Source organism: Leptosomus discolor, chromosome 5, assembly GCF_034619465.1.
Source record: "Leptosomus discolor isolate bLepDis1 chromosome 5, bLepDis1.hap2, whole genome shotgun sequence".
NCBI classification, from domain to species: Eukaryota; Metazoa; Chordata; class Aves; order Leptosomiformes; family Leptosomidae; genus Leptosomus; species Leptosomus discolor.
This window is the reverse complement of record NC_141395.1, coordinates 45,533,540-45,554,842: the sequence shown is the minus strand read 5'-3', so window position 1 is coordinate 45,554,842 and position 21,303 is coordinate 45,533,540. Positions and strand designations below refer to the sequence as shown.

The 21,303-nt window shown below is 39.0% G+C and overlaps 1 protein-coding gene across 1 annotated transcript in view; it reads right to left on the bottom strand.

Annotated features, from left to right (window-relative positions):
* PREX2 (phosphatidylinositol-3,4,5-trisphosphate dependent Rac exchange factor 2) overlaps positions 1-21,303 on the bottom strand; it is a 186,144-nt gene that overhangs the window by 106,418 nt on the left and 58,423 nt on the right. The window contains exons 6-8 of the mRNA XM_086464959.1: positions 20,008-20,169; positions 12,197-12,330; positions 5,513-5,616 (exon numbers count right to left, since the gene is read on the bottom strand). Of these exons, the coding sequence (XP_086321085.1) occupies positions 5,513-5,616; positions 12,197-12,330; positions 20,008-20,169 (400 nt within the window). The remainder of the gene's footprint in view (positions 1-5,512; positions 5,617-12,196; positions 12,331-20,007; positions 20,170-21,303) is intronic.

Here is a 21,303-nt window from a genome sequence, read left to right as displayed (position 1 = left end):
AGCATTTTCTTACCACAAACTTTAAGAGGTAAGAAAGTCCCAGGTCCAGCCCTGAACTACTGTAGTAACTAGAGAGCTTTTTTCTTTGTAAATACTTGTTCATAATTCAGCCCTGTCTTGTGTAACAAGATAGGATTTTCCAAAACCAAAACCCTTGCTGAAATGCTTACTAAGATTTATCATAAATCTCAGCAGACATGCTAGTATCCTTTCAATAACTCTGCATTTTAATTAGTTGGAAAGCAGCCAAGCTTTGTATACTGGGCTGGGAAATGTCAGGAACAACTAGAAAATCATGAGACTGATGGCTAATTTCTAAACGAACAAAACTTTCTAGTATTCAAAGTGTATAAGAAAGTGCAAGCTAGTCCATGACAGTGAAAAAAATGAAGTTAAGTTTTGCAAAATCATGTTTATACCACTTACCTACTTATCATTATTTTCATTCACATAACCTATGCATATTATCCTTTGTCCCCTTAAAAATACTGTTTCTTGAAAACTAGCCATCATATCATTCATGCAGTGTCAAAAACTGGAGTCAAAAGTCAGGAAAAGAAAGAAGCCTCAGACAGAAGCTCTCAGCTGACAGATTGCAGGCCTTTGGAGATGAGTGCTAGGAGCACTGCTGGAGGAAGGAAGGTTAAGGTCCCTTTACATTTTGTAAGCATATACCTATAAACCTTGCAATATGGCACTAGATATGCCTTTTTGTGTGCCTTTTTGATTATTTACTAATAAACTAAAAAAATTTACTACAATTTACTAAATTAGAGGTTAAAACATATAAAACTACAGGGTGTTATCTTTTCCTGTGGTCTTTGTTACCATATATCTATCATCACAACACCCATGTTAGTACAGAAATATTATAACCTTTAAATATTATAACCTCAAAAAATTAAAAAATGGTGGCTCAGACTCACAAATGGATTTAGATTCTCTCATTTCACTCCAGACAGAAATTTGGTGCCAACTTAGTAGTTTTATTCTAAAAAAATGGCTCATCCAGCCATTTGAATATCTCAGTGTGGAGATGACATTTAACCATGCAGCTTCCTTGGTAGCTGCAGGTCTGTAACTGCAGGGCCAAGAGCACTGGCAGTTTGACCACATTTATCTCATGTCACTACAAACTCACTGAATTCTGTGAAATACCCAATCACCTAGCCAAGGTACTAAGACTGCATAATGTATAGAGATGGCAATGAGTTTAGGTGGAGGAAAACGGGTAGCTATCGTCCAACTTTGCAATAGCATCCCACACCTGTGACGTCCAGATTGACTCCCCTGCCTTTAACTCCAACACTGCTTCTTTCTCTTTTTCTCCCCATGTTCCCTGTGACCACAATCCTCCAAGGCTTCCATGAGCGTTTATTCTCTCCAATATAGCCATGTCCATAGACTCCTGAAGAGCATTTCAGCATTACGCTATCAACTCATATGAAGTCGTACCTTTTTGGACTGGCTATCGGGTAAAATCTGGTCAAGAGCTGCAGCCACGCTGGCTGGCGAGCTGGGAGGTATGCATGTTTGACTGGCCAGCTGCACAGGATATATGCACACTATTCACACCAAGGCAACCACAGCTGCCAGTCCGGCTAAACAAATTATTTGCAAACACGACATAATGGTTACAGAAAGAAGAGCATGAGACTTCAAGTGGCTCCATGAACAAGCATGCTTAACAAATCAATAAACTTCCAGCTTCCCAAGAAAAGGTGATGAAAGATGACATCATCTTCTAGTGATACTAGGTAACACATTAAAGTACGTAATTTGAACTGTAATATATTATTCAAAATTCGAGACTCAAACCTTGAGATGCGTAAGAAGCAATTTGTTACAGCCATATACAATACAATTTTTCTTCTTCGCTTTAGAAAAAAAAAAAAACAAACCCAGAAATCTCTGTATTGAAGCACTTCTAAGTTTCTCAGACTCTAGTTTCTTATGAGCACATCAATGCTCAGAAATACCTACAAAAATAATTGCTGCATAATATCAGTTTCCTTCCTTCTCTGTATACTTTTTGATGCAGTCTCTGGTTACTATTACCATGTAGGCATTTTTTTCTATTTCACACCTCATTTCAAGACAACAGGGGACAGAATTAAGGTAGTATAAGTAACCATAAAACCTGGTATTTCCTAAGTCTCAAGTGCTTGTCTGCATAAACTAAATAACATTCATTTAATAGCTAGCGAATGCCTTTAGAAATATACTTTTCTCTCAAAATTGAATTTTAAAAACTGAATACAGAAAAAAATAATACCATCACAATACTCGCAATAATACTTCCTAATACTCGCAAGTAGTTGTGTAGCCACATTGTTTTAGGACCATAAATAGTCTGTCCTGATAAGTAATATGCATTCCACTTTAATCAGTGCAATCAAAAAAAAGGCAGTGCGCTTTATGATGCTGAAACAAAAAAGAAATCTTACACCAACTGTACTGCTCAGCCAAAGCCTAATTTCATCAAAGAAAAATTGCTTTTCAGAAAAGCTTTGTTAATTTCTGTAGACAACTCATTAGCATGACAATAAACCACACTGGGAATCTGTTTTCCTGTTCCTATGCTTCTGCTCACAAACAACCAAGAGGACATTCCTACGTCTATCAACGCTGAGAGCAAATGTTCTCAGTTACCCTGTTCCCTGGAGCCCTATGGGTCCTTATACCAAACGAGCAGGGAATCCCAAAATCTACAGCAAAGAGCTGTGGAAGTATCATCTAGACTGAAAAGTCTTTAATATCTATAAAAACACACATGAAAAGTACATGAGAAAGAATCATGCATAAATACACAAATATAAGCACTCTGCAGTCAGAGCTTCCACTGTAAAACAAGAATTACAGAAAGTGATAGGTAATAGATTATTAAGGCACATGAAATAATCCAATACCAAAAAAATCACACAAAAAGCTAATGTCAGTGAGGCTCAGGCGACCAGATTACTACACTTTGGAATGAGATGAGGCAAAAAGAACATGGCAGTAGTACCGGGTTACAATTCAAATGCAGATGACTACAGGGGATGAGAAACAAGACAGCTGAGTGCAACAAACAAGAACAGCACAGAAACCAAGAGAGAAGAAGGTTTAAGAAGGGCATCATGATCCGAGTGAAATAAAAAGTATCGGTGTGCGGAGAGGGAATACACTTCTGACTATAGGGAAAGAAAACAAGTGTTTTGTTTTGTTGGTTTTTTTTTTTAAAAAAAATAAAAAGGGGAGGGGGTGGCAAGAGAACAGCAGAAAGGTGCCACAGGGCAGGGAAATAATACAGACATTTCCGTATTTCAAAGAGAACCTTAGAAAGGAGGGATGAAATGGCAGTAATTACAAGAAAAAATTACTTCAGGATATTGGATAAACTGAAATAGAGAAGGCGGAAAATGTGGGGATATGGAAAAAAAAGATAGGTAAAAATAATCATAGAATCATAGAAAACGAAGGGACCTTTAAAGGCCATCTAGTCCAATCTCCCTGCAGTGAGTGGGGAAATCTCTAGCTGGATCAGGTTGCTCAGCCCTGTCCAACCTGACCTTGAACGTTTCCAGGGATGGGGCTTCTACCACCTCTAACAATCTAGAAATCAAAATAATCAAAACATTAACTGATGTCTCAGAAATGTGGAAAGAAGGACGGATTTTAGAAATGTTGCATTCATAAAAGTGACAAGATTTGATACAGCTCAGGAGAGCAAGTGGGAAGGAAGCAGGATAGCCTCCAGTACTGTGTGAAAGACTATAGGAAATGGGGAGAGTAGCAAAATTTCCTGTGGCTGGATGAAATTAGACTACTGGTGTCTGGAATGGAAAGGAAGACTATTTATGCTCAGCCAAATTTCATTGAGGAAGACAACAAATGGGCAGGAAGGAAAATGGACAGTGGGAAAGAAATCAAGGACTGGATAGGTAGAACAAGGAAACGAAGAAAAGTAAGACAGATTTGAGAAACACACAACAGTCACAGGAGGAGGAAGGAAGGAATATTTGCTAAGGCATGGCAATACATGGGATTGGTATCAGTGAATGAAAAAAGTTACAGAATTCTTAGAACATTCATCTAGAAGAAGATGGTTGGTATAAGCCTCTGTGGCCACAGTACATCAAGTTATAAGTAAAGAGATGCTGTCTCAGAAAGTGACATAATGGAAACAGGAAAACTGCCTTTTATTTCTAAAGCATATACAAGGAAGATGAAGGAAAATAAATGGAAGGTAGTCAAACAGTACATGACATAAAAGACTAAAACACTCAACTCTTTTTTGCATAAACAAAGTGGTAGCTGAGATTTCATACAAATAAAGCTAACAATAGGCAGGAATACAGGCCAGAAAAGGGAAACAGCAGGATACAGAATATCGGATAAAGTATATCCAAGTAAATGAGGCCTGATGACATTCACTATAGTGTACCTGTAGATATCTCTAAACCACTAACTAAATCAGTGGGTCTGGTGGAGGACATAGCCCAAAACAGATATCAAGGAGTTCTTACAAAAAATGCCTAGTAAACAAAGGGAATGAATCAAGTGTGACACCACAGTGCTCTACCTTATGTTCAGCACTAAGTGGTTGAGTAGTAACACTGTTCATGGAACCAAGGCCAAGAAGCATTGCAAGAACTTTGGGGAACAAGATATGAATGCTGAATGCTTAATAAATTGTCGAAATAATAAGATAAAATTCAGTACAGAAAAAGTAATTATTAGGACCTACTCTCAGACATTAACACAGTATTAGATATAATGGGATAAGCACCAGTACTGCACAAAATGATCTGGTGTGGTATTGTGGAACACAAACGAAAAAATTGAAAAACAATGCTCTCCGAAAAGCGCGCTTTTTTTTAAATTTTTTTTGGTTTTACATTAAAAAGCCCAAAGTGTTTCATGTTTTCTTTATTAACTGTAAGGAAATAATAATTATCAAACTTAAGGGTTAAACTCAAGTTTTAAACTCAAGTTTCTAAACCAAAAATTGACATTTGTAGGAATACTTCGGGTTTTCACTCTTCTAATGTATGTCAGGAAAATTTCAAGCAATCATCCCTAAAGGCATTAAAAGAACCCTTCCTTTTTTCTTAAACACTTATGTTACAATTTCAGCATTTATAGTGTTTGAGGTTTCATTCCAACAGAGGTAACTTTTACAAATACATCACATACCTAGGGATAACCTCTTTATCTTAGTGCTGGAATGCTGTAAAGTGAAGTTAAATATATGATTTCAGTTAAGCAATAAATGTCACCTTATTTTATTACTCTGTTCATGTTGGCATAAAACAGTCATCTATGACAGTCCAGCTAATAACATATGAAAGCAATGATGTGTCACAGAAGTAGAGGTTTGATATAAGCAGACAGAGCTTTTGAAGTGGCATCTTACTCTTTCTTCCTAAGCACAAGGAGCACCCTCCATTCTCAAAGAAATCATGAAGCTGCATTTGATTTCAGCACCTCGAAAGACTGCTCTGTAAATGAGCAACACAAATATACTCACCTGTTCCATCATCTACATTCTCTACTTCCATCACTTCTGTGTTTATTCTGCCCCGAAAAAGATAACGGTGGCCATCTGTAGATGCTTTGCTGTTCTTCAATCGCCTGATAAAAGAGAGAGCAGATGAACATGTCATTCACCACCTTCTTCACAGAATCACAGACTGGTAGGGGTTGGAAGGGACCTCTGGAGGTCATCTAGTCCAACACCCCTTCCAGAGCAGGGTCACCTAGAGCAGGTTGCACAGGACTACATCCAGGCGGGTTTTGAATATCTCCAGAGGAGACTCCACAACCTCCCTGGGCAGCCTGTTCCAGTGCTCTGCCACCCTCAGATTAAAGAAGTTCCTCCTCATGTTCGGGTGGCACTTCCTGTGCTCCAGTTTGTGCCCGTTGCCCCTTGTCCTGTCACTGGGCACCAATGAAAAGAGCCTGGCCTCATCCTCTTGACATCCACCCTTTAGATATTTATAAGCATTGATAAGGTCCCCTCTCAGCCTTCTCTTCTCTAGGCTAAAGGGCCCCAGGTGTCTCAGCCTTTCCTTACAAGAGAGATGCTCCTGCCCTCTCATCATCTTCGTAGCCCTCCGCTGGACTCTCTCCAGTAGCTCCCTGTCCCTCTTGAATTGGAGGGCCCAGAACTGGACACAGCACTCCAGGTGTGGCCTCACCAGGGTAGAGTAGAGGCGGAGGAGAACCTCCCTCCACCTGCTGGCCACACTCTCCTTAACACACCCCAGGGTACAACTGGCCTCCTTGGCCACAAGGGCACATTGCTGGCTCATGGGTAACTTGCTGTCCAACAGAATTTCCAGGTTCTTCTCTGCAGAGCTACTCTCAGGCAGGTCGACCCCTAAGCTGTACTGGTGCGCGGGGTTATTCCTCCCCAGCTGCAGGACCCTACACTTGCCCCTGTTAAACTTCATTAGGTTCCTCTCCGCCCAGCTCTCCAGCCTGTCCAGGTCTCACTAAATGGCAGCACAGCCTGCTGGTCTATCAATGTGTTTCTGTGTTCTTGCACTGCTAGCTGTACATGCAGCATCTAAAGACTACTGTGAGAACCACAATACATTTATACATGTGCAACTGAAGTGCAGAAACCACTGCTGAATGAAACGCTGCTAATGCAAAGATGGTACCTCTAGTAAGAGCAAGCTGCAAACTGCTGGCTGACGCAACAGTTTATCAGGAAAGTCTCAGTCTGTAAAAGCTCTGTTCCAACACTTTGGTACCTATATGCCACTGTCTGCCAGCAAAGACAAAACATTGCATTGGGAAGATCTTTCCTCCTGACTGATGTTGCCTCCTTATGGCTAGTCAGCAAATTCAACACAAGGGTAGCATGACTGAAAAAACGAAATAAGAACACCTTTGAATAAAAATCATGACCTACACACTTCAGCCTTATAAATGGGATTTATGCATGGAACAATGAAGATGACATTTTTTCTTCTTCACATAAGGGTTAACTAAGTATTAGAATTAAGAATTGATGAAATTTTGTGGCAGTTTCACAGTGATATATTCCAAAGTACTTTGCATTGCTGTAACTCTGATCCCAGTGAAGTCAAAGCCTTTTCAGAACCCCAGTTCTAGGCAGCTTTTCGCACCTCAGATAAGCCAAGGATGATTTTCTATCCATTTTTGCCTATAATGATAATTAATACTGTATATCAAAGAAAGGTCAGTTCCTGAGAATTAATGATCATCCGAATTCCTTCACTCACTCCAGAGAGGTACTAATCTTCAGAAAATGACCTGCACCTCAATCATTACTATCTAATGAGTAATTACAATACTGTAAGTTTCTTATTCAAAAACTGAAAAATATATTACAAAACAAAACAGGAGTAAGCATAAACGTTCAGTAATCTTTTCCCTCTTCAACATGAGATAAATCAAATAACTCTAGTGAACTTTGTACTTATGAACCCAAATTTAGCAATCCAGGTTTACACAACTCCACAGCAAAAGGATGCTTAAAAATTACAGGCTATCTCACACCATAAAAATAGGAAAATTCTTTCAAAATTTCCAAAATACAGACCTCCTATGAGCAACACTCTCTTCACCTACTTGCCAGTCAACACCGGAAGTATCTTGCTGGCATATAATCAATTAATTTCCCACCATAAACTCTGAAACTATGTTCTAAATTGAGTTACTCTCCTGTCTGCAGAGATATCACCATGGTACCAGCCAATGACATGTAGGACATGATTGCTCAAAACTAAAGAAATCATAGACTTTTCATGTGTTTTGAGATTTTCATGCAATAGTGCATTTTAGCTAGAATATGGCTACAAAAATATGTAATTTAGTGATGGACAAGTGAAAAGAATACTATGTAATCAGTAACTGAATTGTAATCACTGGACAACAAAATATAACAGAAATTAGAAATTCTGAAAAGAGCATGAGTTTATATTTAACCAGTCTAGATAAAAATGAAACTGAGCAGTTGCAGAAGGATATCCTTGAAATAAATTCAATATTCAACATTAGATATAATCAAGAGATTCTGAAATGGTTCACACTCAAGTGTTCCAAAAGTTCTGCAACCTAAGAGGGAGCTGGAACTTACAAACAAGAGACTGATTCATTATAGCTAGTGAAGTATAAATTACCTATCTTCTCACATGTAAACACTTCCCTGTTAACAGAGTAATCTATAGGAGGAAACAATATTCATCGAGGAAGATTTTTAAACTGCCCTCAGGGTTAGCCATCAGTTTCTTCAGGAAGAATCCACTGGACAAAACAGCATTTCCAGTCTAGTCTGAAAATGTTTTTTGCAGAACAAGCTCATCAGCTTTACAATACAGAGAGGTTCTTATAAGACATTCTTGATCGATAAGGTCCAGGGCTACTTTCCACTGCTACCACCTTCTACTTTCTATACCATGCACTGATGAGTCTGATCTTCCCCACATATTGGTTCAGCAAGAGGATCTACAGGTGCTACAGTGAATATAACCACAAGTCTATGACAGAGCCACAGAATCATTTAGGTTGGGCAAGACCCTTAAGATCTTCAAGTCCAACCATTAATCTATCACTGCCAAGTCCACCACTAAACCATGTCCCTAAGCACCACATCTACATGTCTTTTAAACACCTCCAGGGATGATGACTCAACCACTTCCCTGGGCGGCCTGTTCCAATGCTTAACAACCCTTTCGGGGAAGAAGTTTTTCCTAATGTCCAATCTAAACCTCCCCTGCTGCAACTTGAGGCCATTTCCTCTCATCCGATCACTTGTTACTTGGGAGAAGAGACCGACCCCCACCTCACTACAACCTCCTTTCAGAAAGTTGTAGAGAGCGATAAGGTCTCCCCTCAGCCTCCTCTTCTCCAGGCTAAACAACTCCAGCTCCCTCAGCCGCTCCTTGTAAGACTTGTGCTCTAGACCCTTCATCAGCTTCCTTGCCCTTCTCTGGACACGCTCCAGTACCTCAATGTCTCCCTTGTAGTGAGGGGCCCAAAACGGAAGTGTTCAACGTGCAGCCTCACCATTGCAAAGCGCAGGGGGACAATCACTTCCTTATAATTAGCATAGAAGGAGAGAAAAGGGATATCCATCCCCTAGCCACCCGCTCTTACATATGATGAAATGAATAGGCTTATCTGGAAAAATAATTTTCAAAATATTTAAATTAATACTTTTGAATGATGAGTCCTACGTAAAAACCCATGTGAAAAATACCATATATAAACTATATATAACAGGAGACAACAAGGATTGCTTGTAAGATTTTAAAGCCTCAATTAAAAATTGGCCTGAGATTTGTGCATTTTATACATAAATTTCCATTTACTTTGCTGGCTGTAGTTGTATATATACATCTCAGGTTACAACTAGACTATGCAACACATGGATAGTGTGGTACACAGTTCTGGTCTCTGTTATCCAACCTTCATATCTCCTTCCCTCTCACCCAGCCCACCAAGAACAGGTAGCAAGAAGATGACAAAGAGCACACACTATTCCCCAGACACAGCTAAAGCAATTGGGGAGGAGGAAATCTTTATGACATCAGGCTGCCCAATCAGCCTATTCTTCCTAAAGTTGATGGTGCTGGGTGCTCCCACACACTAGACGGCATGGTCAACCACCTTCACCCGGATGCATCAAGCGTACATTTTGCTTTGTGCAAGTACATTGCACTTGACCATACACTCTCAGATACAGCCTTCAAAACCATCTTGGTCAGGATCCACCCATTAAGAGGCACATGACCACTGCCAAGCCAGAGCACTGATCGAAACAAATGGATATTGCAGATGCAGAGAAAGACATCTTTCACCTGGATGCTACAGACAATCCAGGGCACTTGTAAAAGACAGTTGGAAAAACAGGATGAAAATTTAATATTAAATCTGGAAGTACCCTTGAAAATCTTACAGCACTCACACTGATCCAATGGGCATGGCCGTGGTGATGAAAGTAGAACTCGGATTTATGAAGCAACAGTTTCAGCAGCTACAGAGTTTCCTCGACTGGACACTGAGGTCGATGGTGGAGTTTCCTCTGACACCATCCACAAGTGTGCAGATGCAGAGGAAAAGATAATGGTATTCGGCAGTGCTATTAGAGAGCACACTCAAGGTCTATCATATATCTAGGAATCTGTCAAGGATCTATCCAGTAATATGTATTCAGTGGCTACTCAAAACCAGTTCCTGTATCAGAGAGACAAACTTAAGCAGTTTCAAGAGGGATGCCTAGGAGAACCCTTATTTCTCGGAAGCATAACAGCACTGAACATTAACTGCAGAAGCTTGTTGCTGCTTGGGCAGCCTGATGCCATAATGATTTCCTTCTCCCCCATTGCTTTAGTTGATGGGTGTTCTGACACCCATCTACAAGAAAGGCCGAAAGGAGGATCCAGGAAACTACAGAACTGTCAGTCTGACCTCGGTGCCAGGGAAGGTCATGGAGCAGATCATCTTGAGTGCCATCACAAGTCATTTACAGAACAACCAAGTGATCAGGCCCAGTCAGCACGGGTTTATGAAAGGCAGGTCCTGCTTAACAAACCTGATCTCCTTCTATGACAAGATGACCCACCTGATGGATGAGGGAAAGGCTGTGGATATTGTTTACCTTGACCTCCATAAAGCCTTCATCACTGTTTCTCATGGAATTTTGGTCAAGAAACTGGCTATACATGGCTTGGATGAGCATATGCTCTGCTGGGTAAAACACTGGCTGGATGGCCGGGCCCAGAGGGTGGAGTTAAATCCAGCTGGCGGCCAGTCACATGTGATGTTCTTCAGGGGTCAGTACTAAGGCCGCTTCTGCTTAACAGATTTATCAATGATCTTGACAAAGGGATAGAACGCCCCCTTAGTAAGTTTGCAGACAACACCAAATTAGGTGGGAGTGTTGATCTGCTTGAGGGTAGGGAGGCTCTACAGAGGGACTTGGACAGGCTGGATCAATGGGCTGAGGCCAATGCTATGAGGTTCAACAAGGCAAAGTGCCGGGTCCTGCACTTGGGCCACAACAACCCCATGCAACACTACAGGCTTGGGGATGAGTGGCTGGAAAGCTGCCCAGCAGAAAAGGACCTGGGGGTGCTGATTGATAAGCATCTGAATATGAGTCAGCAGTGTGCCCAGGTGGCTAAAAAAGCCAGTGGCATCCTGGCTTGTATTAGGAACAGTGTGGCCAGCAGGAGTAGGGAGGTCATCATCCCCGTCTACTCGGCATTGGTGAGGCCACACCTTGAGTACTGTGTGCGGTTTCAGGCACCTCAATACAAGAAAGACATTGAGGTGCTGGAGAGAGAGCAGAGAAGGGCAACAAAGTTGGTGAAAGGCCTAGAGAATAAGTCTTATGAAGAGCAGCTGAGGGAACTGGGGCTATTAAGTCTCAAGAAAAGGAGGCTGAGGGGAGACCTTATTTCTCTCTACAATTACCTGAGAGGACATTGTAGAGAGGTAGGTGCTGGTGTCTTCTCACAGGTAATTAATGATAGAACAAGAGGGAATGGACTCAAGCTGCACCGGGGTAGGTTTAGGCTAGACATTAGGAAAAATTTTTTCACTGAAAGGGTTGTCAGACATTGGAATAGGCTGCCCGGGGAGGTGGTTGAGTCACCATCCCTTAATGTGTTTAAAGGTCGTCTAGATGCAGTGCTTGGAGATGTGGTTTAGGGGTGTACTTGGTAGGGTAGGGTTGATGGTTGGACTTGATGACCTCAAAGGTGTTTTCCAGCCTGAATAATTCTATGATTCTATAACTAAGGAATTGCTCCTTGCAATGCAGCAAGCAGCAGCTTTCTGTCTGTTTTTCTGATTAGAAATACAAGGCTTGAAACTCTTGAATCTGTAGAGGCTTATAGTATAAGCTACGATACTAATTTGTTTGAACTAAAAATTCAGTCTGTTTACCCCTCCTAGAAGAGAGTGAGGCCATCACATATAACTTGTGGCAGACAGCAAAACAGATTCTTCATCCCCACATTTCCCCATTTGGATTCTGTATTCATATAACATTTTTCCAATGTTTGAATTAAATATACTTCTTTTTGGAGAACAGGTCTCCTCTAAAAATGGTGACTTTTGCAATTAACTGCAGTAAACATTTTGGTGTTGCTCAAATATTCTTATGAAACAACAGACTAGCTCTACTATGAGAAAAATACATTCTTTTTGAAAATATAAATTAATCATTTACCTGTGCTTTTTTTTGCAGTAGACCAAAAGGTTATCAAAAAGAAAAAATATCCTCTCTTGGATATTTCCTGCTGAAATTTTCAGTAGTAGTCCACTTCTCAGCATTTCTGTGCATGTGTCTGTGACGTTGGACCCCTAAAATCAATTGGAAAGAGATTATTTTTCATTCTGTGAGAACTGAAGGACTCTGCACCAATTAAGGAAAAGTTTCTTATACAAACTCACAACCATAATGATCCTCTGGAAACACCAAGAATAAAACTCAGGGTAATTTATTACATTGTAAGTAAATAATAATTTCTAATTATGCTTAACACCAGCTTTGTATTCTATTAACATTGCCATTAACTGGTGGGGAGGGTTTGTGACTTTTTTGAATGGATGAGGTTTAGTCACTGAAGTTTCCAGATTATATTACATCTGTGCATGAGACCTCTCCTGAAAAATCAAGCCAACTTTATACAATAACTCCTATCCTCAGTAAATTACTATTTAGTCAGAAACGTCTGAAAATGGGGCTTTACAAGACACATATATGCCAAGATGAACTTGGAAGCTGAAGCAACCTGGAACTTGCACACCATTAAAGGTATATACTTCTACATTAAATTAAGCTAAATACAATATCAGAAACAGCAAGATTTAAAACTCAGACAAAGCCAACAGTGGCACATACAACTAAGACCGTCTAATATACTTCCTCCTAACATAGTCTGAAGACATAAGAATTTTGCTAAGCTTTAAATGTTCAGGATGAAACTTCCCATGTCTCGTTTTTGCTTCAAGGCAGATCATTCCTTCATGTGAAAAGGTGTCAGGCATTTTCATAAAGGTTAATGAAAAGAAGCAACTTCAACAAAAGATAACATTTTCCCCAAAATATTTCTATGAAAAAGTCATGGCATTCCTATGCCATATAAAGAGAAATTTACCTCTCAAGGAAGCCTGCCTTGAATTCAGAGGTGCATTTTGCTATTCTGAATATCCATGCTCCTGTGGGACAGAGCTCCTGTCCATCCAACCACGCGATCCTACCAATTAATTATGCACGCTGGCTGCACAGAGCATGCACCCATGGTTTGAGGAGTTTCCTAAGGTGAGGCAGTCACCAGTCAGCTTGGAAAACATGCAAAAGCCAGGACTCTTCTTTCATCTACACATGTTCTGAATGACTTATGCCTACAACAGATGTATTTACTTCCTCTTCTTGATCTAACCACAGTAGCCCAAAGAAAAATGCATTCAATTAAGAGCCAAAAAGCAATCATGGGTTCTACTCTCAGCTCTTCATTTTACTTACCGTTCATCCTTTGTAAATCATAGCCCTGAATACTGAGCAATAGCTCAGACTGTTCTAAGGAGACTGCAGTCTGTTCACAGAGATAATAAGAGATTGCACAACCATCACACTGGAACACAAATCAGGTCTCCAAGTAAAGCAGCTTCAGTATCAACTAACCACTCTTGTTTCCATTTAAGATAAAATGGGCCAAAAATTAATGTCATCTATAGCCACTGCACCATACTTCCCTTTCTAAGACAGCACCAACACCAGAAGCTGGCATACTAATTCTACAGCTTTACTTGAAACCAAACACTGAAACACCTTAAAAGCACACGCAGTAATACAAATTAAACCTAAACTAGGGCTGCACTTAATGCTTGCTGACCACAACTACAGAAAGGCAGGTTGTTTCTTTCCATTCTATTTCACTGCTTTTGTGTATTAAAAAGAGAAAACAGTATCTTATGCTGCTTTTAAAATTTGCAGGAATAGTACTTACTAATAATTTGCAGTTTTAAAGGACAGATTTTTTTTTAAAGGTTTTTGGTTTGTTTTTACAGAAAACTTCAGCTTTGCTGGAAACCCTTTTTGGTAGGGAAGCCAAAAAACATCAGCTCAATTTTATCAGCAGTTTCAACTTTCTACAAAAGGGTGTATTTTTTTACAGAAAGGGTTTTATGAAAACATTTTGTCTCTGTTTTTTGAGAAATATCATTTTCACTGCAGAAAAATACAACCTCTTCCCAACAGTAATAGCAAGATCTGCTACCATTCAAGCATCATCTCATAAAATACTGTCATTTATACATATTTTAAATGTACATAATTCAGGCTACCTGAATTATCAAGCTTTGCCTCATTCACGATTCAAGTTCAACGTTACAACATGGTAGTGAGTATTATCTGTATCACATTACTACCCTTTGCTACTGTTTTCCTCTTCATTTTCCTCCTTTTCTAATACAAACTGCTAGATGACAAAAAACACATTCTAGAGACACTTTTTCTCCTTGGACATCTCCCCATCAAAACACTGAACAGTTTCACTTAACAGATACCTTTTGACAAGATCACAACATATGCTGGTGTGTCCACAGGTCAGTGAATTTTGTTATTGCTGTTTTATTTGCTGAAGTCCAAGGTAATAAGATAACCAGATCAGAAGTCACATCTGGCTGCCCAACATAACACTGCTAGTGCAGAAATATCCCCTGCCTCCCCCTTGTCTATGTAACACTGTTAGGGACAACCTGTTCCTAGACTTGGGGTGGGCATGAACAGGAGAAAAGAGGAAGGGCATATTATGTGAAAGCACTGCTGTCTCTACACCCAGGGTGAGCACTCCACTGCATCCCTGAGAGATGAAAAACATGCCTGAAGAAGGATAAAGCAGGGAGCACACAAGCACTTCCATATCCACTATGCAATTCAAAGGAGGACTGACAACTACAGCAATGTTTTCATGAAGGATGTAGCTACACCTTGAACCTCTGTGTGGGTTTACAGCAGGAACAGCAAGCTACAGTTGATATCCAGCCCAGTAGGATAATTCATTTATACAAACTCCAAGCTGTCCCTCTCATGGGGGGAAGGTTCAAGTCTGCAGTAACGAATGAGAGATTACCCTTGTCCCAGAAGCAGGTGAGGCTATCTACTGCACAGCTAAAACTTACACTACCTACAAGAAATGCTTTTGGAACAAATTATTACAAAACCTTCTAACACAAACATGTTTTCATTAAATGTTTGAATCAAAACTACCAGAGAAATCTCAAATATGAGCAATTTGAACGTGAAAAGTAATTTGCTATTTCATAGTTCTCATGAATACTTACATTTATACCCAGTGCTTGCAAGGGAAGACCATATAGTTGGTCAACTTAAATGTAAAATCACTACTACTATGCTACAATTCATGTTTCGATTCATTTAAAGAACTGCAATTAGAGTTGATGGGGTATTTTCAGTGAAACCAGCATTTTTGTAATGTCAGTTTGAAAACATCATGTATTGTAGAAACAAACCTGTTTTAATTATCTTCCAACAAAACATAGAAAGGATTCCATTGGAAAAAACTAACCTGCAAAGCAGGCTTGTACAGTGAATCTAGACTAGTTTTCCTCTATCTATCCTACCCTACTGAGTCATTGAAGACTTCAAACATCTAACTGTAGAGCAGTCCTCGCCTGTGGGTAGCACTGGGGCCAAGGACTCTGGTTTTTCAGGATAGCTGGTGTTGAAATTAAAAGCCTGTAAGATCTCAGAGTCTGCAGGCTATTTAGGTAAAACTGGCTTCTAACAACCTTTGGCTGCCAGTCAGTAATCCAACATTCCATTAAGACAATAGCTCAGCCCAGAGGTCTGAAATGTGGGCTACCATGACCATAGCACAAAATAAATGCATTTAAAATGTACTGGAAGAAAAGAGACTATATGCAAGAAACGTAAAACTGTATCCCCTTCATCCTTAAGTCATTAAATACCATCTTTGATATCAAAAAACTACATTTATTGCCCTGAGATGAAAAGCAGCATTTGGTTTTATTTGCTATAAAAGGTGCTTATCTACATATTGTGGGCAAATTTCAGTAGATGTCTAACCATACTGATTCAGTGGTCAGATAACAGTGATAAAGGTCAGAAATTCCAGAATCTATAATTACATAAATTATAGGAAACAGAAATGAAATAGGGGAAAGGGCTAAAAATTCTGGAGTTTAAAACAGAAATATCTATTAAAATAGTTCTTGATGATATGGCAGAATAGAAAGGAACAAAATACCCCATGCTATTGTCACTAAGTTGGCCTGTGACTAAGACTACGTTGTTCCGTTTCCAGCTTACAACAAATGCAACTATTTTATTTTTTCATCTCTCACTGAAACATCCACGCAAATTTTACTGACAGACTCCTTCAGCTGCTGAGCCATTCTCCAGCTGAGACAGCCACCTAGACAAGTTCTGAATTCATGTCAATAAATTTAACCACTTAGGAAATTAAGTGAGAAAGTCATTACACTCAAAACTTTCTTTCTTGAAACAGATGTTCCATTTTGGAAAATCTGTATTTTGATCATAACAAACACAAGCTTTATCTTATGACGTTTATATGTAGGAATTCAAGTCATGCTTTGATCAGATTCTAAAAATAGTCTTTGTTTTTTTTTTCCTTTTCCTTCTAGTTGGGGCCAAGCAATGTGCTAAGCATTTCCTTCTGGAAGGAACTGTCCAACAAGTTTGCCTCTTTATTTTTAGGTGATGCAGAAAACCAGATGTTTATTTAATTAAATCCACTCTCATATATTGCATTCAGATTTTCTTCTAGTTGTTGCTGGGAATCATTCAAAATACTGTTAGCTCTTATACATAGAATGATAGAATCATCCAGGTTGGAAAAGACCTTTGAGATCATCAAGTCCAACCATAACACTCCGGAATTCTTACCACTTCAAGGACTAACCATATATTATATTTGAAAAGGATGCGCATATTAATATTAGGACAATTTTGCCAGACTTGGCACACTGAGGTTGCCATATGATAACATCAAACCTTATCAGCTAAACTACAATAAACACCACAAAACTCTACTGAAAACATACTATTTTATGACAATGGCACTATTTCAGTGTTCAAGCACAAGTGAAATCCAAAAATTAAATCGGGGGGGGGGGAACGGGGCACGGGGGGCGGGGCGGGGCAGGGACAGGACACAACAACACAAAACCAACAATAAAAACCCCAAGGCTGGAAGGAAATTACTATATTACATTCTGAGCACAGAGAAAATAAATGTTTCACATGCTTATGTCCATGCTGTCACCACTTCCCTACTGTTACCTTTGCTCATTAATGTATTTCCCACAGCAAACATATTCACTACTGTACGTCTTACTACGGATTCAGAAGAAACTTAATGCAGGGAAATGGATTTCCTTTTCAGCGTTAGAAGGCTGAGAATAGTCAGTTCTTAACCAATTTATATGACTAATAATGCACTTAGTTAATAATACTGTAACTTTATACTTGAGTGTGTTCATTAAGAAGGATTTGACAAATATCTATAAGACTCAAGCACTGAACCAAGTAGAAGAATTTTAATCACTGTAGTGCAGTTAAAAAACTTAATTGAAAAGTTGAAAGTAACAGGAGTAAAGTCAGTGATAGGCAATAAGGATTATTTAACAAATTTCCTTGCCATAAAATTCAGCAATGTAAGCGCTTGCTACTGCTTCTATCATGTTAGTCCACAAGCATGTCTAATGCACTTCAACATTCACATAAACTAATCTTTCCAAGTTTCACTTGATGACAGCAAGTTCAAGCTAATTACAAAAATAAACTCACTTTCACCTAGTCTAAACAAGTAGCTGTCAAGATACTTGCTTTTTTGGAAAGTGTTAGGTCATCTAGACCTCCTCTCAATTACAACATTTAGAGGTTTACTTCATCGAAGCAGTCCTTTCTTTTTCAAAATCCATACAAACAATACCATGGCATGAGTCCACACTCCCTGTCATTTAATGGCTTTCCTTTTTTATTTATTTATTTGAGATTGAGGATTACAACTAAATGCAGAAAGATTTGTCTGAATACAGACCAGCCATTATATAGCTTTTTTACTTCCTAAATTTCCTTCTCTTGAGGAACAGTAAATTTTTGTGGAATGTGTTAATAGTGACAGTCGTGTACCAAAAGAACACAGTGCCCTGAACTCTGGCATAAGAGGATTTCTCTGCTCTAAATTATACCCACTCCAATTACAGAAATGGAAGAGCGGTTCTTGAAAGTGCTGCTACACTAGAAAAGGAAAAATACCTTAAGTGATACACTTCAAATCCCACAATGCCCTGAAGAAACACAAAGAATTTTGATTAAAGTAAAATTGGTTGCTTAATCAAGGTTTAGAATTAATCCAATCTTCCCACACTACTCAATTAACAACAAACCAAAGGTTTGCGTAAGTCCACAAATCAGACTTCACGTGGAGCAGACAGGAAATAATTTTGCAGAGTCATGTGCAGTATTTAGGGGGTTCTTTCTTCAGTGCCATTTTTATGCTTCTTTCAGATAGTGGCTTGTTCTGCTGAAACCTTCTGGAAGTCAGGGGGAGATTGAATCCACCACTGCAGAAGCAGAAAGCATCCTCAGGCACAGCAAGTTCAAAAAACAGCAGACGTAGCAAGCAGGAGATGTAGGGAGAGAACAGAGCTGTGTAGAAACTATTTTTTTAATCTATTTTATAGATTTATCTATTACTATGAATATCTACTTAAAAGTTGACCCTTCTAGTAAATATTCTAATTTTTAGTTAGACTTCTTGGGGAACTCTGTCAGTTAAGTTTCAGACAGAGTTCAACGCTTTCTCTGATTCAGTGTCTCATCAGTCCCCCTAACCCTTTCTTTTCTCTGCTCTGTACAAAGGCCATGTCCCACTACAGAGCTGAAAGATCAGGTCTCAGTCTATCTGACTAACATGCAAAAAATTACATTTTCCTTGCTACCTTTTCCAGCCAGCAGGCCTTCCACAAGCAAGCTTAAAGGGATAAAATCTCTTCCTCTAGTTCTTAAGCACCTCTCTTAGGAAGAGAAGTAGCACATTTGAGCAAAGTAATCAGAAAAGCAAAGAACTACTTCCATGCTGAAATTTGTGTCCGAAAACCCCTGTGTATTATATTCAAAACTGACTTGTAAAAAAATGTTTACATTGCTTGCTTTTTATTTCTTTTACTGGGAATTCACTTCTGTTTCCTTCCCACCTCAGTGCAGGCAGCTCAGCTGTTTCAATACAAAGCACCTAAGGCAATTTAAAGATACACTCATATCTACATCAATCCATCTGCATAAACTAACTATAGTGCTCAAAAGAATACAAAAAGAAGATTTTGGTGCTACAGCTACTTGATCTCGTTGTTATCTAGGGGAAAGGGTTGCTCTTCTGGTTAATATTGAATAACTAACTCAGAAACAGGCCTATGGTTTCTTCACAAAACTAAAGCATTAAAGCTCTTCCATTTGCAAACCATAAAAAAAAAAACCCACCCAAGTCTTACACAGATTCTATTGAACACATTTATGTTAGTTTAGCTCAGCCAATAGTAAGGGACTACCTACAAGCTGACAAAAATATACGGACTCAATGCTTAATCAATAATAAATAATCAATTTTTTTTTTCAACCAGACAAAATGCTGATAGGCAGGTACTGTCAGCAGCAAAATCAGAGTAGCAGTTAAATTAGGATTTATAGATGTGTATATGCACACACATACACGTTGATGTACATGATCAATATTCCAAGTCAAACACTCAACATTTGCCCTCTTTCCTGGAAGCCTGCTATTTCATACAGCAGTTCTCAGTCACGGACAACACTGAATTCACAGAGTAAATCCTAAATGAAAGCTATGATTTCACAGAATCAAGGAGCTGACACTACCTCAGGATCACAAAAACAGTGCAATACATGCTGGTTGAATACTGTTACTCCTTCCTTAATATACAAAGCAACAAATCTTACAACAGTACCTCCCATCCTTCAACATGAGACTGCCATTCTTCCAAAAACTCTAATTTTTCCATTTGTCTCTTGGCTTCATTTATGTTGGAACAGACAGCTTTCATGGCCTGGAGGGCTTCCATTAGTGCCGCATAGTCACTGTGCTTCCTTGGAGTCCGCTTCAGTAACTCCTATTTAGACATTAAAAAAAAAAAAAGAAAGAAAGAAAAAAGAAAACCAAAACCTGTATTTGATCTCTAAATGTACATTATAGAAGGCTTAAATTGACTAGGATACAAAAATCAATAAAGTAGCCAGACTTCTCTTTTACTAGGTGGAAAAGTAATAAACCCTCCAGCATTGTGTCCTAGTAGGAAACTAAAACTCAGAGAAATAAATTACTAACAATAAAAATAAATACTACTTAAGAAAAAGTTTGCATTTCAGCTACTTTCTCCCCCCAACAATGTTTCTTCATGTTGAGCTTCGCTTTTGGGGAGGTTTTTTGTTTGTTTTTTATATTCCACAGGATGCAACTGCTCAACAGCAAGAATAAAAATTCTGCTTAAAAATGTTAAGTTTACTCATATCAAAATTAACACCTGCCTTTCCTGCAATTCAGGGCAAAAAGCATGTTCCTTTAGCTCCATGTGATTGTTTGATCTAGTGCAATAAACCAGAGCACTGAACAATGGCTTAGGTGATTCACTGATTTCAGATGGTTACTGGTAATGGCAGCCATGCTAAAAAACAAAAGTGCAGTAGCCAGTATTCATTTGAGATTTCCCATCTCAAACTACCAACTACTTATTCACAGCTGGACTGACTAGGGACAGCCTTCAGTGCATATCCGACTGAGCCATGGTACATTCCTCCTGAGCCCCAACCCTGCTACCACCACACCCTGTATTTAAATTTATTTAACATAAGTATATTCATTTCATTGCCCCCTAGTGTAATTCATTAGTCATAGTCCCCTGTTATGTCTGTAGGTCCAAAAAACAGAATTAAAAAATAATTTTAATATAGGCCAAGTGAACTGTAAAACCAGATATCTGGGATGACTCGAACCTCATTGCAATTACATTCTTTAACTTGCTTTAAAAACCTTTATTATAACATGTTTACTTTTAGGTTTTTATGTCAGCACCATGAAATGCACATGCCTCATAACCGGCAACATTTCAAATCTAATCTCATACATGCATTGTTAAAAATACTGTCCAATAATCATAAGTTTCAAGTAGGTTCTAGAGCATAATCTGTTGTGGCTTTTCTCTCACAGTTTGAAACAATAAACAATATTAGACCTTAATTTGTTAAAC